This window comes from Podarcis vaucheri (assembly GCF_965113315.1).
Source record: "Podarcis vaucheri genome assembly, chromosome: 4".
NCBI lineage: Eukaryota > Metazoa > Chordata > Lepidosauria > Squamata > Lacertidae > Podarcis > Podarcis vaucheri.
The window spans coordinates 82244254-82259480 of record NC_138762.1 but is presented as its reverse complement, the minus strand read 5'-3'; the positions used below and the strand labels follow the sequence as shown (position 1 = coordinate 82259480).

General features: G+C 43.2%; 2 protein-coding genes across 2 annotated transcripts in view; one reads left to right on the top strand and one right to left on the bottom strand.

The window, feature by feature from the left end:
• TUBGCP3 (tubulin gamma complex component 3) overlaps window positions 1-15227 on the bottom strand; it is a 62035-nt gene that overhangs the window by 34678 nt on the left and 12130 nt on the right. The window contains exons 3-7 of the mRNA XM_082218594.1: window positions 15056-15123; window positions 13645-13722; window positions 8385-8602; window positions 4737-4909; window positions 479-597 (exon numbers count right to left, since the gene is read on the bottom strand). Of these exons, the coding sequence (XP_082074720.1) occupies window positions 479-597; window positions 4737-4909; window positions 8385-8602; window positions 13645-13722; window positions 15056-15123 (656 nt within the window). The remainder of the gene's footprint in view (window positions 1-478; window positions 598-4736; window positions 4910-8384; window positions 8603-13644; window positions 13723-15055; window positions 15124-15227) is intronic.
• LOC309531581 (tigger transposable element-derived protein 1-like) lies at window positions 11371-13640 on the top strand (the record flags this gene model as incomplete). The annotated part of the gene is made up of 3 exons (XM_082221172.1): window positions 11371-11406; window positions 11594-13247; window positions 13619-13640. Exons 2-3 carry the CDS (start codon window positions 11611-11613, stop codon window positions 13638-13640), a joined length of 1659 nt encoding a protein of 552 aa, XP_082077298.1. The 5' UTR covers window positions 11371-11406; window positions 11594-11610.

The following is a 15227-nucleotide window of genomic DNA, read 5'->3' as shown; positions in this document are numbered from 1 at the left end:
CAGTCTCTGATAAATCTTGGAGATTCATATGGGAACAGGTGGTTCTGCGGTTGTGGCCAAATGTTCAATGCCCTTCCAAGGACATTGTTGCTATCTTGTAGACACCAGGCAAAGTCTGTTCATTTGGGCTTTTGTTTGGTAATGATTTAATTCACTGTGGGCTTTTTGCTGTGGGTGGATGAGATGAGAATGCTGCTCATAATATTGCTGTTAATAATGCTTTTAGGGATATTTTTATTGTTCTTTTTACCATTTAACTGTGTATTAAGTGCACTTCTGATTTTTATCTGTTGTTTTATGTTACTGGTTTACTGCCAACTGCCTTAGATGCCAACAATGATAGAAACATTTTAAAAAAAGCAAAATTAAAACCAAGGCAAAAGAATTATTGAAAAGAGTGGATATACTGAACAGTTTCCCCTCCCTCTCCCTGTGTGCAGACTATGTATATAAAACAGGTATAAGATCTTTACTGTACCTTTCCGTCTACTTTGTAACAGTTCTCTGAATTGAACATTTTGATGATTTTGCCATCTATGCCCTGGAAGACGTATAAAATGTCTCTCACAAGATATGCCTCTGTTATTTCAACAGAGCCTGAAAAGTGGGGGGGAAACAAACAGATTAAGCTACATACAGGATATTTAAGAATTATGTTTGCCATTTTAACAGCCAAAGCCTAACTATATTTAGTTCGAAATATGACCATTGAGTTCAATCAAGCTCGCTCGATTCTTCAGGGTATAAAGGTAAAGGTAAAGGGACCCCTGACCGTTAAGTCCAGTCGCAGACGACTCTAGGGTTGCGGCGCTCATTTCGCTCTGTAGGCTGAGGGAGCCGGCATTTGTCTGCAGACAGCTTCTGGGTCATGTGGCCAGCATGACTAAGCTGCTTCTAGCGAACCACAGCAGCGCACGGAAACGCCGTTTACCTTCCCACCAGAGCGGTACCTATTTATCTACTTGCACTTTGATGTGCTTTCGAACTGCTAGGTTGGCAGGAGCAGGGACTGAGCAACGGGAGCTCACCCCATCACGGGGATTGGAACCGCTGACCTTCTGATTGGCAAGCCCTAGGCTCTGTGGTTTAGACCACAGCGCCACCCGCATCTCTTCAGGGTATAACTGCATAGAATTCCAGTCCTAAAGTGAGTCAGCAAACAGGAGCACAGTTCCAGATTTACTATTATTTTGATATCTAAAACCAAATCAATATTTCAGACCAAGTGATATCCAATTTCTGAAATATTTTTTTGCTACAAAAATAACCACTACATCTATGTAAACAAAGCAAACTTGATACTTTACAGCCTTGGGCCAGTTTAAAAATTCATGCAACGAGTCAAACGTTACTCCTAGTAGCCCCAATTTGGGGATGTTTCTACATGCACATCCACTCTTTGCGACTGGAACAGTGGACATTATAACCCAAAGTATTGCCTGTAATAGCCTCCAAAAAAGACTCTTGAGGGTTTAAGTACCTCATTGAACAAGCAGCTTATGACACTTTGTGATGAGGTTTACGCCAACGTTTTCAATGACTTTGTAAAAGCAGCTTCCTGTGTTCCTAGGTCAGACCATTGGTCTAATTAACTACAGTGGTACCTTGGGTTAAGTACTTAATTTGTTCTGGAGGGCCGTTCTTAACCTGAAACTGTTCTTAACCTGAAGCACCACTTTAGCTAATGGGGCCTCCTGCCGCTGCTGCACCACCGGAGCCCGATTTCTTTTCTCATCCTGAAGCAAATTTCTTAACCTGAAGCACTATTTCTGGCTTAGTGGAATGTGTAACCTGAAGCGTATGTAACCCGAGGTACCACTGTATTTCCTACACTGATTGGCAGCAGCTCTGCAGAGTTACAGGCAGGAGTTTCTCCCATACTCAATACGTGCACAAAACCCATCTGCTTTCTTTTTTAAAAAAGCCGTTAATTTGGAATATGAATTTATTTAGTAGCAGCTACATAATATAATGGCAGAATGCATCTGTTCCTTCTGTTACATCTTGCCAGACAGAATGAATGTGGTTTTTTTACTGGCACAACATAAACACAATAAATTAAGAAATGGAGATGGTTTCTCTCTCTCCCCACCCGCTGTCTGCGTAAGCCACTGCTGTCCAAGGCTCTATTCACATCATACTGTATCTGTGGCACCACAATATCAACCAGGTTTTAAGGGTGATGAGGGCTAAAAATAGAGGAACCCCATTAGATTCTCAAAGTGCAGGTTTTGCAGAGGAAGGCAAGAAAATGTTTTATGCAATATAATTTTTTTTGGAAAGTTACTGAGAAAACTCAAGAGTGTTCTACAAGGTCATTTACAGCCAGCTTTTAAAAAACTAACCTCTCTTCTAAATAAAAATTGTACCAATGATTGGGTTAGTGCAAGAATGAACTATAATTTGTTGTAGTGGGATTATAGCAGGCACCTTCTAGTGTTGCTCTTAAATACTTAGGCATACAGTCATACCTTGGTTTTCGAACAGCTTAGTTCCCAAACACCGCAAACCCAGAAGTGGCTGTTCCAGTTTGCAAACTATTCTTGGAGGCCGAACGTCCGACGGGGCTTCCACGGCTTCTGACTGGCTCCAGGAGCTTCCTGCAGCCAATCAGAAGTCATGCTTTGGAAGTCGAACAGACTTCCAGAACGAATTCCATTCGAATTCCAAGGTACAACTGTACTCAGAGTAGCCCCTTTACAGTCAATGGACTAAAGATTCTTAAGTTCAGTGAAGGCAGTGGATAAACTGTTATAATGCCTAATATTTGATACCACTCTCAGTGACAAATTCCACTTTATTACACATCTATACAAATTCAGCGTATCTTCTTTAGAGTGCATAGTGTTGATACTGATTTCCAGCAATATGATCAGAATCACTTTGCGCTTTAAACGTAAACAAAAATGGTTTTGAAGTGAAATCATAAATTTCATGCATTTTTTAAAAAATCTATATATCCACATGTAAATATATGTAGCTCAGGCACTGAAGCAAAACCCTCCCCACCACCTAACTCCAGAAATGGGCAAATGCCATGCTTAGCCTTGTTCTTCCAGAGTCCTGTAAGAGAGCAATTGGAAACAAAACTGAAGAGGCAGAAAGCCAACTGATGATCTCAGCACAGGGTGATGCCCATAGGAGGCAGAGCAATCAATTTCAATGATGCCTATAAAAGTAGTTTCTGGAACATGGGAAGAGTTATCCAAGGCAAAAGATAACCAAAATACATGCCTCAAATTCAGAGGTCAACCTCACTGTCCCAGCACCACTTTATGGGTGTTCCCCCAGTGGTGGCAGAGCACACATATGTGACTTTGGTTCTTAGCACATTAGCCATTTCTTTTATGAAGCAAGGACCCAAATAACTTATTTTGGTGGCACACAAAATCACTTAGGTTTCAAAAACAGTTTGCCGTAGGGTATAGTCTGATTATTAGACTAAGGTTCGAACTAAGTGTGACATGACATCATCTAAATCAGGCTTCCTCAACCTTGGGCCTCCAGATGTTTTGAGACTACAGTTCCCATCATTCCTGGCCACTGGTCCTGCTAGCTAGGGATCATGGGAGTTGTAGGCCAAAAACATCTGGAGGCCCAAGGTTGAGGAAGCCTGATCTAAATAACTCAAAGCAGCCTTACAATGCTGGAGTTTAAGCCAGAGATTGAGAGGGGTTAACCCTTTCCCTTCCAACTGTTCTTCAGCTCAAAAGTGCCTCCCCAAAGCTATTTTTATACCTACAGCCAGGGTACGGGGAGGGAAATGAGAAATAGGTGCAGATGCATTCCCCCCAAACTATCATTCCTCAGCTTAATCCCTTAAATTACTTTTGGTTTTCTGCTGGTTGTTGTTTTTTTTAAAAAAAATGGGTAAAAAAACCATGAAGCTTCATATAGTTTGAGCCTCAGGAAATATCTGAATACGGGGGGGGGGGGGTATATTTATGCTGCAATCCAATACCCTCTTACTTGGAAGTAAGTTCCAATGACATTATTAAGGCTTTCTTTTGAGAATACATACATACATACATATTTATATTTATAATAATAATAATAATAATAAATTTTATTTATATCCCGCCCTCCCCAGCCAAAGCCGGGCTCAGGGCGGCTAACAACAATCAAATAATCAGTCAAATAATCACACAATCTAAAATATTTCATTATAAAATTAATTAAATCAAATTGATGGCAACCAATTATGCAGAATTATGTGCAGGTTGCCAGAGGAGGGAGTCAGGCTGCGCCCTGACCAAAGGCCTGGCGGAACAACTCTGTCTTGCAGGCCCTGCGGAAAGATGTCAGGTCCCGCAGGGCCCTAGTCTCTTTTGACAGAGCATTCCACCAGTTTGGAGTGGAATATAAATATATTTATATTTATATTTATATTTATATTTATATTTATATTTATATTTATATTTATATTTATATTTATATTTATATTCATTCTGCGCTGACCAGCAAAACACAGGAGGAAGAAAGTGGGCAGACTTCAGCTATTTGGAGATACCTGAATCAGCCGTTTGCGTAGTGAGGTCTGGGTATGATTCTTTGTGTTCAGGTAGCTAAGATTTCAGACAACTAGCGTTCCTATAGCAGAACCTGTGCGTACACAATTTTCCTGGGAATTGTTATCAGCTGGTAGGTATCAAGGTCAAAGCAGAAACATCCTAATCTGAGTTAAGCACTGTGACGCAAGAATACAGAGAATGAACAATGAAATATGTTTTTCTCACCCGTTATGTCCCCTTCCCGCCTTGACCTTGGCAGATTACGTGAAACAGTGGTTGAGAGCCCTTTTGAGGTAGAGTTCTGTAATGTATGCTGGCCTGCGGTTAAAGTCCAGGCAAGTCGTGCCCCCAGCTGCTGCCGAAGGCAATCTCCCACGCCTGCACGTTGATAGGATTGTCTGCAGAAATAAAAGCTATAATGTAGCTATTGAGTTGTCTTACTTATAGCAAAACTACTTATATTTCTGCGAAATTTCAGCTCAAAAAAATAGGCAGATGCAGAAGGCATTATCATGACCAATTATCTTTGAGAATGCATTTAGAAATTCACCATTTTGCAGTTCTTGACAGTTATATAGAAAAGGTAGTTGTTGCATGCCTACTAATGTTGCAACAGAGTACACGAAGCACCTCAGAAATTTCAGCTACCCATTCAAAGCCAGATGATTCCAACTATGGCTAAAGAAGCCCTGCAAATACAAAAGAATTGTTTGGAAATAATTCCTGGTAAATATTTGCAGTGGAAAAATTGCTAATTTCTAAAACAATCGTAAAAATAAAGGCTTTCTTACCTCAGCAGGGTGCCCATGATTGTTCTACAATTTTGAGACCAGCCAAAAAGTTGCTTCAGCTTAATGTTCTGACATCTCTAATAGGTCAATGCAGATAGCAAAGCAATTGCTCTTATTTTATTTTACTAACTCAGCCCTACTCATGGAAACAGATGTTTCTTACCTTGAATTCTCATGGATAAGCATCATCATATTTGGGTTAGCACCTTATTTTGGGTACAGTCAGGGTCAAGTTGCTAAGATATACCATGGGAAAGGGCAAGCCAGCTTCCCAGATCAGGAGCAGCAAGATAAGCCCGCTAAGCTTATTAAGACTTATCCAACACCAAACATTTCTGAAACAAATTGTTCAGGAAAATATATTTCAGACCAGCTAGGACATCCCTAAAAGTTGTTGATGTTGTTTTTGCACTCTTGGATCTCAAATTGAGCTGCAAGTTTCAGGAAAGTGGGACGACTGCCTCTGGTATTTCAAAAATATGGGAATCAAAAAGTAAGATAGATTTTCAGCTCTCCCAGTCATCATATATGGAACATACAAAGGCAATTGCCCCTCAGGACGACATCCTAGAATGTTGTTAGTGAAAACAAAGATCTTCCAGACATAAACTCAGAGCTTTCTCTACAAGCACCTAAAATCTGCTATCACCCTATTCCAATACAGTGGTGCCCCGCAAGACGAACGCCTCGCGAGACGAAAAACTCGCAAAACGAAAGGTTTTTTCGTTTTCGAGTTGCCTCGCAAGACGAATTTCCCTATGGGCTTGCTTCGCAAAACGAAGCTTGCCCCGCAAGCTCCGGGGACAGCGCGTCTTCCCCGCTGTCCCCGGACCTCTTTTGAAGCGAGGGGCAGCGGGGAGAAGCGATCTTCTCCCCGCAGCCCCTTGCTTCAAAAGAGGGGACAGAGCGGCGCTTCCCCTCTGTCCCCGGACGGTCTCCATAGGAACGCACTGATTGATTTTCAATGCATTCCTATGGGAAACCGTGCTTCGCAAGACGAAAAACTCACAAGAAGAAAAAACTTGCAGAACGGATTAATTTCGTCTTGCGAGGCACCACTGTATGGTGGTTTAGAAATGAAAATGAGTAGAAAAGCCTCCCATAACTCCCATAAGAGAGGAAGAGCCAGATCTCAACACTTCTTTTGTCCTTATGGAAGGCTCATGGGCCCTTATTGGCTGACAGAACCTCTGGGAAACCAATAGGAAGAAAGCACTAGGATTAGTCACCCAGAAGCACTGGTTGAGAGTTAGCTCCCTTAGTGGCATAGGGCAGCTACAGGCTTCATAGGAGTTCACATTAAAAATCAGTTCTTTTCCCTTATAAGGTCCCATGAAAGGAATTTGCAAGTGGCAATGTGCCTGCAGTGCCACTGTGAGGCATTGAGAAGGAAAAGCAAGCAAGAGCAACCACAATTCTTCCTGAATTCCCTGGAACTTAAAGGCAGGAGAAGAAAATGCTGGCCACCCCCCCCCAAAAAAAGCTGAACCATAAGCACAAAACCACTAGTTTGGTGTACAAGGTTTGGAAGCCTCTTCCTTCGATATTCTAGTAGCTTGACCTCATAGCCAAGATCTATCCCCAATGTGATGACTACTTCCCCGTGGCACTTTGGGATAATGCCATGTTGCAAAAATTCTGCCTTGGTGCTGGAGCAAACGCAATTGTCATTGAATGATTTCAAGCAAAAGTTTTGCCTGAAATTCAGCTCTTTGGAGGAAAGGCATGATATGCAAGCCATAAATAAACAAGTACCAGCAATTATGAACACATCGCTTTTATATACCCTCTCTCTTTTTCCTTTCCCTAGCTATACTTGCACCTGCCTTCATTAGAAGGTATCAGGGAGGGGGAGTTAGCAAGTATATCAAAAGGTGACTTATAAAGAACCATAACTTCCTTTCCAGCAACAAAGGCTGGATCTGGACACATCAAAGAAGTGTTTCAGTTTAAAGCATTGTAAAGTTAAACAGGGAAAACAGGTAGAGAAAAATGGGACTCCATGTCGCCATCTGGTGGCACAATGTTATATCGCACATACAACACATATAAATTGCTTTTTCTTTACCAGTCTAGCAGAGTCCAAAGAATGACCAGTCTTCTTGAAATTCAGCTAAGAACTGTTTACTTTCTTCATATTCTAACCAAGAATTAAGGTTGGACTCCTGTTTTACATAACCTTTGACCAGCAGAAGACAGAGTGTCTCTGTGTTGTCTTGTAGACAACACTAGTGTGGTCCAGAGAGAGGGGGGATAGCTGCCTTTGATCAATAAGACTTTCAATACAGTCTTATGCGCATTTACTCAGAAGCACGTCTTGCTAAGTTCAATGGGGCTTTCTCCCAGGTAAGTGCACTAACCCCTCAGAGGCTTTCCCCCCATAACTACTTTGAATCAATGTATGGTCTTAGGCAGGCTTCCTCAAACTCGGCCCTCCAGATGTTTTGAGACTACAATTCCCATCATCCCTGACCACTGGTCCTGCTAGCTAGGGATCATGGGAGTTGTAGGCCAAAAACATCTGGAGGGCCAAGTTTGAGGAAGCCTGGTTAGGTATATTAACTACAGCAGTTCCACCAACCCTGAAGGACGGCTATTCCCAAAAAACACTGAAGCCCTCTGCCATGTTCCTTTGCTTTCAGATGTTAGGCAGACAGTGGCTGGGGAGGGTCTTTTAAGCAGTGGTGACCTATCTATGGAATCTTCTTCTCACATAGGTTTGCCTGGAAACTACTTGGATGTCTTTCAAAAAAATAATTGTAACAGCTTTAATTCCCTCTGAAATGTTTTTATTGCTCTGTTGTTTCCGCTGTTTGTTCTAACTGCTGCTTTCTTTAATCTTTTTTTGGACCTGCCATTGATTTTGCTATTTTAGCATATGCCACCCTAAGAAGCACTGAGATGCAGGATATAGAATAAGCTTAAATAAAAGTCAAATTGACCTATGGTACAAGGTTAAGACGACAGCTGCCATGCAGGCCAGTTTCGTTGAACAGCAAGCCTTCACTGTCACCTCTGACTGCTATATATTGAAACAGGTCTCTCTGCACGGTTATCGGCAACATGAAAAATGTTCATTTACCCTGGAAGAAATGACTGCGGGGTTGGTGTTGGCCCATTTGGGGCATACATGCCAAGGCTGCTGATTCCACTACTCCCCATACTGGCAGAATTCTGGCCAGACTGAGCATTCCGGTCTTGGTAGTTCAAAGGCAGGCTCTGGGGCCGGGCGTAGTAATATGGAGTTGAGTGGGCATCCCGTGGCAGTGCTTGAGCAAACAGGGAGGCGAAATTTGATACCTTGAAGGGAGGGAAAAACAACCCAAAGTTTTAAAATAAACCCATTGCCATTAGCTAAATGACTATAAACACATTATCCTTCTGAAACCGATTGCCTATGTATCTGTTTAAAAATTAAAAATAAAATACAGAATACACTTTTCAGAATAAGCCCCAAACTTTATGAAGAATTTTCTAAACAGATGCTAAACGTTAGTAAGGCTAACCTCTAACATTTCAACTTTACGTTTGTCTCAGTTTTTTACATTGTGAGTTGTAATAATACAGTACTTCAAGGGGTGCTGCTGTTTCCTTCCATATCAACTAGCCTACACGCCAAGATCTTGTGCCAGTGGCCTTCATCTAAATCCCACCTCCATCAGAGGTGAGGTTTGTTCAGACAGACATGCCTGGCACCAACTCTACTATCTTTTATGCGCCAGGCAAAAACTTCTTTATTTAATGTTTTTCTTTTTTATCTTTTTGTATTTTTTTATGTGATAAATGTGAAAATCAATTAAAAAAATTGATTAAAAAAACTTCTTTATTTATCTGGTCATGTTAAAACATTGTTACAATCTTTAGTTATGTTTTGCTTTTATAATTTCACTTTTATTGGCTTTTATTTTTGTTTTCCAGCTTTAATTCTTTTAAATCAGCGTTAAAACGCTGATAAAAAAGGTGGTGTGTGTGTGTGTGTGTGTGTGTGTGTGAGAGAGAGAGAGAGAGAGAGAGAGAGAGAGAGAGAATGCTCCATAAACTCCCTCCCTCCCATCCCTTGAGTGGTTCCCAAGCACCATCTTCTACTAAAGGAAGCCTGAGAAGGAAAAACATTTCTCATGCTTCCCAGAGCCACAGAACGGGGTGGTGGTGGTGGAGGAGGGGTAGACAAAGGAGAGAAAGAAGCTTATTTCTCTGCTTTGTGTCTGCCTACCTCCTCGCTGCCCCTTGCCAGAAACGAGAGAAGATTTCAAAATGCAGACTTATTTTCTGTTGCTTTCTGTAGCAGTGGCAGCAACCTCGAGCATCAGAGGTTGAAAGGATCATCACAGGGCAGCTCTGATGTTCTCTTTTCCACCTCATGCCACCTGTGACTGGCCGGCCATTACTTCTGATGCCTTCTTCACCCCTGCATTGCTCTTGCTGCTGCTCTTTATGTTATTTGACAGTAGCAGATTGATTCTAAGGCCAATTGCAGAGGAGGAAGGAGGACAGTAGCAGTGGCAGCTGGCCTAGGGACCTGAATCCGAGGGGCAGAGGCTCCAGAATGGGCAGGAGGAAGAGCCAGAAGAGCTGGGGGCCTGCTGCAGCCTCTTCTGGCTGTTCAGATCACCTGAGCTGCTCACCCACCAGCTCTTGCCATTCTGTAGTTCACAATGTTGCTTGTCTGTGGCCTAGCAAACTGCAGCTTGGTGGTACTCTTACATGTTCATTACAGTAGTGCCCCGCAAGACGAATGCCTCACAAGACAAAAAACTCGCTAGACAAAAGGTTTTTTCGTCCGCGATTTGCCTCGCAAGACGAATTCCCCTATGGGCTTGCTTCGCAAAACGAAAACGTCTTGCGACTTTGTTTCCTTTGTGCAAAAACCGTTAAAACCAAGGGTGCTTAGCTTGAGCAGCTGCAGTTGCGACTTGGCTTCGAGGAGCAACTGTTAGCACGTGGTTTGGTAGCCTTTTATCAGACTTTGCTCACTTTTGAAGATTTTCCAGAACTTTTCCAGAACTTCTCTTTCATCCATTTGGTAAGTTAAACTTTTATAACTTTTTTGGGGGGGTTTGGATTTTGGGTTGGGGTGTTTGGGATTCAAGGACTTGGTGTTGGGAAGGGGTTTGCGATAATCTGGGGGCTTGTGGGCCTTTTTTTGGAATTTTTATGATTTTCTGTGACCATTGGGCCAGGTTGTTTATTTTTGAAAATTTTTCTGTGTTTGAATTTCTGAGTGCTGGCTGGCTAGGGGAACAGTGGGGGAGGTTTCTGAAGAAATCTGGGGGCTTGTGGGGGGTTTTTTTGGAATTTTTATGATTTTATGTGACCATTGGGCATGGCTGTTTATTTTTGAAATTTTTTTTCTGTGTTTGAATTTCTGAGTGCTGGCTGGCTAGGGGAACAGTGGAGGAGGTTTCTGAAGAAATCTGGGGGCTTGTGGGGGGTTTTTTTGGAATTTTTATGATTTTCTGTGACCACTAGGCATGGCTGTTTATTTTTGAGATTTTTTTTCTGTGTTTGAATTTCTGAGTGCTGGCTGGCTAGGGGAACAGTGGGGGAGGTTTCTGAAGAAATCTGGGGGCTTGTGGGGGTTTTTTTTGGAATTTTTATGATTTTATGTGACCATTGGGCATGGCTGTTTATTTTTGAATTTTTTTTTTCTGAGTTTGAATTTCCGAGTGCTGGCTGGCTAGGGGAACAGTGGGGGAGGTTTCTGAAGAAATCTGGGGGCTTGTGGGGGTGTTTTGGAATTTTTATGATTTTCTGTGACCACTAGGCATGGCTGTTTATTTTTGAATTTTTTTTTCTGAGTTTGAATTTCCGAGTGCTGGCCATGTTGTTATTTTTTGAAATTTTTTTTTGTCTGGGTGGGGAAGCAGTTGGGGAGGGGTTTGCAGCAGTAGGGGAGGGGCTGGGGGAGCAGTTGGGGAGGGGTTTGCAATTTCTGTGTTGTGGGTGGGTTGGTGCGTGTCTGTGGGAGCAGTTGAGGTTTTTGAAGACATTTTTGAAGCCTTTTTGAAGCTTTTCCTAAACTTTTTTTGCAGCCATTTGAGGTTCCTGAGGACTTCCGTGGTTGATTGTTGAAGCTTTTCCAGAACTTCTCTTTCATCCATTTGGTAAGCTAAACTTTTAAAACTTTTTTGGGGGTTTTGGGATTTTGGATTTGGGGTTGGGGTGCTTGGGATTCAAGGAAGGCCTTGGTTCTGGGTTTTAATTTCTGTGTGGTGGGTGGCTGGGTGCTTCTGTATTTTTTGGGTTTGAAGCACATCACTGATTTTTTTTCCTGTTTCTTAGTTTACAAAGGTAGGACCTGTGCTGCCATGGGACCCAAGAAGACTGCTGCTGCGGTGGCCGGCGAGAGGAAGAAGGAGAAGGTGACGCTGGAAATGAAGAAGGACATCATCCGGAAGCACGATGGCGGAATGCGTGTGACGGACATCGCCAGGGAGTACGGCAGGAACCCATCGACCATCGGGACCATCCTGAAGATGAGGGAGAAGATCATGGCGACTGATGCAGCCAAGGGAGTCACCAGGATCATGAAGAACCGCCCAGCTGTCCTGGAGGAGGTCGAGAAGTTGCTGCTCATCTGGATAGAAGAGAAGCAGCGTGCAGGGGACACAGTGTCTGAGGCCGTCATTTGTGAGAAGGCCAAGGCCTTGCACGCAGACCTCGTCCGGGAACAGCCAGGAACCTCAGCCGAGCCAGAAGTCTTCAAGGCTAGCAGAGGTTGGTTTGACCGGTTCAAGACAAGATCTGGCATCCACAGCGTGGTCAGGCATGGAGAGGCTGCCAGTTCTGATGTTCCTGCGGCTGAAGAGTTTGCAGCGGAGTTCCTGGAGCTTGTGAAGACGGAGGGCTACGTTCCGCAGCAGGTCTTCAACTGCGACGAGACCGGGCTGTTTTGGAAGAGGATGCCCAAAAGGACTTTCATCACTCAGGAGGAGTCCAGGCTGCCTGGCCACAAGCCCATGAAGGACTGTCTGACCCTGCTCTTCTGTGCCAACGCAAGCGGCGACCTGAAGATCAAGCCCCTGCTGGTGTACCACTCGGAGAACCCACGGGCCTTCAAGAGACACAAGATCGACAAGGAGCGGCTGAGTGTCATGTGGCGATCCAACAGCAAGGCTTGGGTCACACGTGTGCTGTTTGTGGACTGGGTCAATCTTGCTTTTGGCCCTGCTGTCAAGCAGTACCTGCTGGACAACGACCTGCCGCTGAAGGCTTTGCTTCTGATGGACAATGCTCCTGCCCATCCTAAAGGCCTTGAGGTGGACTTGTTGGAGGAGTTCAGCTTCATCAACATCATGTTCCTGCCGCCTAACACCACGCCACTGCTCCAGCCGATGGATCAGCAGGTCATCGCCAATTTCAAAAAATTCTACACCAAGGAGCTTTTCAGGCGATGCTTCGAGGTGACTGACTGCACCACCATCACCCTGCGGGAATTCTGGAAGGACCACTTCGACATCGTCACCTGCTTGAAGATGGTCAACACGGCCTGGAAAGGGATCAGCCAGAGAAATTTGAATTGCGCTTGGCGCAGCCTGTGGCCGGACTGTGTGGCACCAAGTGACTCTGATGCACCAGAGTCAACAGTGGTGCAGGACATTGTTGCCTTGGGGAGGACCATGGGCCTGGAGGTCACGGAGGAGGACGTCTGCGAGCTGGTGGAGGGACACGACGACGAGCTGACCACCGTGGAGCTGGTCGAACTGCAGGCAGAGGCTGCGCAGGAGCAGGTCTCACTGGAAGAGGAGGAAGCAACTGAGGAACGGCTGTCCTCCGAAAGACTGAGGGACATTTGCCAGAGGTGGAAGGAGGTGCAGACTTTTGCAGATCTACACCACCATGAGAAGCACGTGGCACATGACGCTGGGAACTTTTATGATACGAGGGTCATGTCGTATTTCAGGGACCTGCTGAAAAGGCGGATAAAGCAGCAGACTATGGACAGGTTCTTGACCAAGAAGCAAAGAGTGGAAGAGGAGCCTTCTTCAAGTGGTCCCCCAGAGTCTTAGAAAATGTACTGTATACTTTGTTGATTTTTAAATGTTTTTCTGTCATGTTTATAAAGTTAATTTATTTTCCCTTCAATTTTTGAACTGCTCTTTACAGTATGTGTGACTTTAAAGAGCAGTTAATAAACTGTTGTTGTACCAAATTTGGCTTTGTTTGGACTTTTTTTGACCATAGGAACGCATTAATTGATTTTCAATGCATTCCTATGGGAAACCGTGCTTCGCAAGTCGAAAAATTCGCTAGACGACAAAAATTGCGGAACGAATTAATTTCGTCTTGCGGGGCACCACTGTATATGTAAGACAGACACCCACACCCACAAAAATAGCTACCTTGTTTGGCTGCTTGCGTGGATCTTCACTGAGGCTCAGCAAGAGGTAGAGGATTGACCATCTGTTCTTCAAAACTCCCTGCCACAAGAGGTAACTATTAGAAATGGTAATGTAGTTTCAAAGTCAGTTCTATTTTTACTTGCCCGTGAGCAAGTATTACCATGATTTAATAGTGGTATGGATGGGAGACGCAAGGTGAGAGTAATGGAAACCAAGCCTTGTTGACTAACTGTAGTGCATGACTGGTCTTCAGGCTTCGTGATTACTGCAAAAAAACACCCACCGCCAATTTTTCATTCAGCTGCGTCGGTCAAATCAATTAAAGATTTACAGGTCTACTTTTGTTCAAAATGGAAAGTGGTGCATGTATACACCCATCACAGCTACTTGTAGGAAAGTCCTAATGAATTCTATGTGGGTTCGGACTGCAGCCAATATAGCAGAAGGTTATATGCCAATTACCTCTGCCTGGGTAAGTTCTTTTTTAATAATAATAATAGTAAGACCAGACCCACCTCTTAAGAGACTTAAATCCCTGCTGATATCCTATTTGTCCCTGATCTGATCATACTACTCAACCAGGGTGGGTGGATTATCTTCACAGTGCTATTTCAGCAAGCAGCTTGTCATAACCATATGATAAGAGTACTGATATAAAGTATTAGGAAGTGCTTAATGGCTATTCTCAACAGTTCAGGTCACTGTTCTAGGTTCTTTAAGTATGGTTTGTTCAAATTTTCTAATTCGTTAATTTACCTTTGCAATATAAGCGGAAAAACTTGAGCTGTGGCTTAAAGAAATGACTGACAGATCTCCCACCAACAGCTGGACTTCATGCTAATTCATGCCCTGCTGTTTTTAGGCAGCTACTATACTGCTCTCGGGCAGGGGTACCTTTACCTTTACCTTTATACTGCTCTCACAAGTCTGGAAATTATTGAACAAGTCTCTCTATAGCAGAGGGAAGTCAACTCATTAATGCCAGGGAATAACGGATTTGCTTGCAGTATACAAAAGTTTGTGAACTTCGCTGAACTTCACTGTCAAAACTGACTCATAAATTCTCAAGTACAAAAGAAAGAAAACCAAGATCACTTAAGAGGCCGACAGAAAACCTGATCAATAAATCAATACACATTATCTTAAAAATAGGTTGTGGTGAGATAAGTTTAACATAAAAAGCAAAACACATTTTATGCTGATGTATGTCCTTCCCATAAGAAGTCATATAGTCAACAAAAACCACGTGATGATTATTTTTTACTTTCCTCAAAAACGGGCTTTTAATATTTTACAGGACAGGAGATCATTTCCTTGATCTAGCAAAGCCACGTTAGTGGTATTCTTTACACAACAATTAGCAACTAGTCTCCATATTGGATACTGGGTTGTTCAGAACACATTCCTGTACCTGTGAGTGGAGTTTTCTGTAGAGTTCTGAAAATACAGCAGCATTCTCTTCCCTTCCTTGCCGCACAACTTTAAAAAAGAAAAGGCAAGTTAAGAACACTGCAAGCTTGCCATGTGCAACATTAGCATTTAAACTAAACAGAAATTCAATCAACACAGATATCCAATTCACT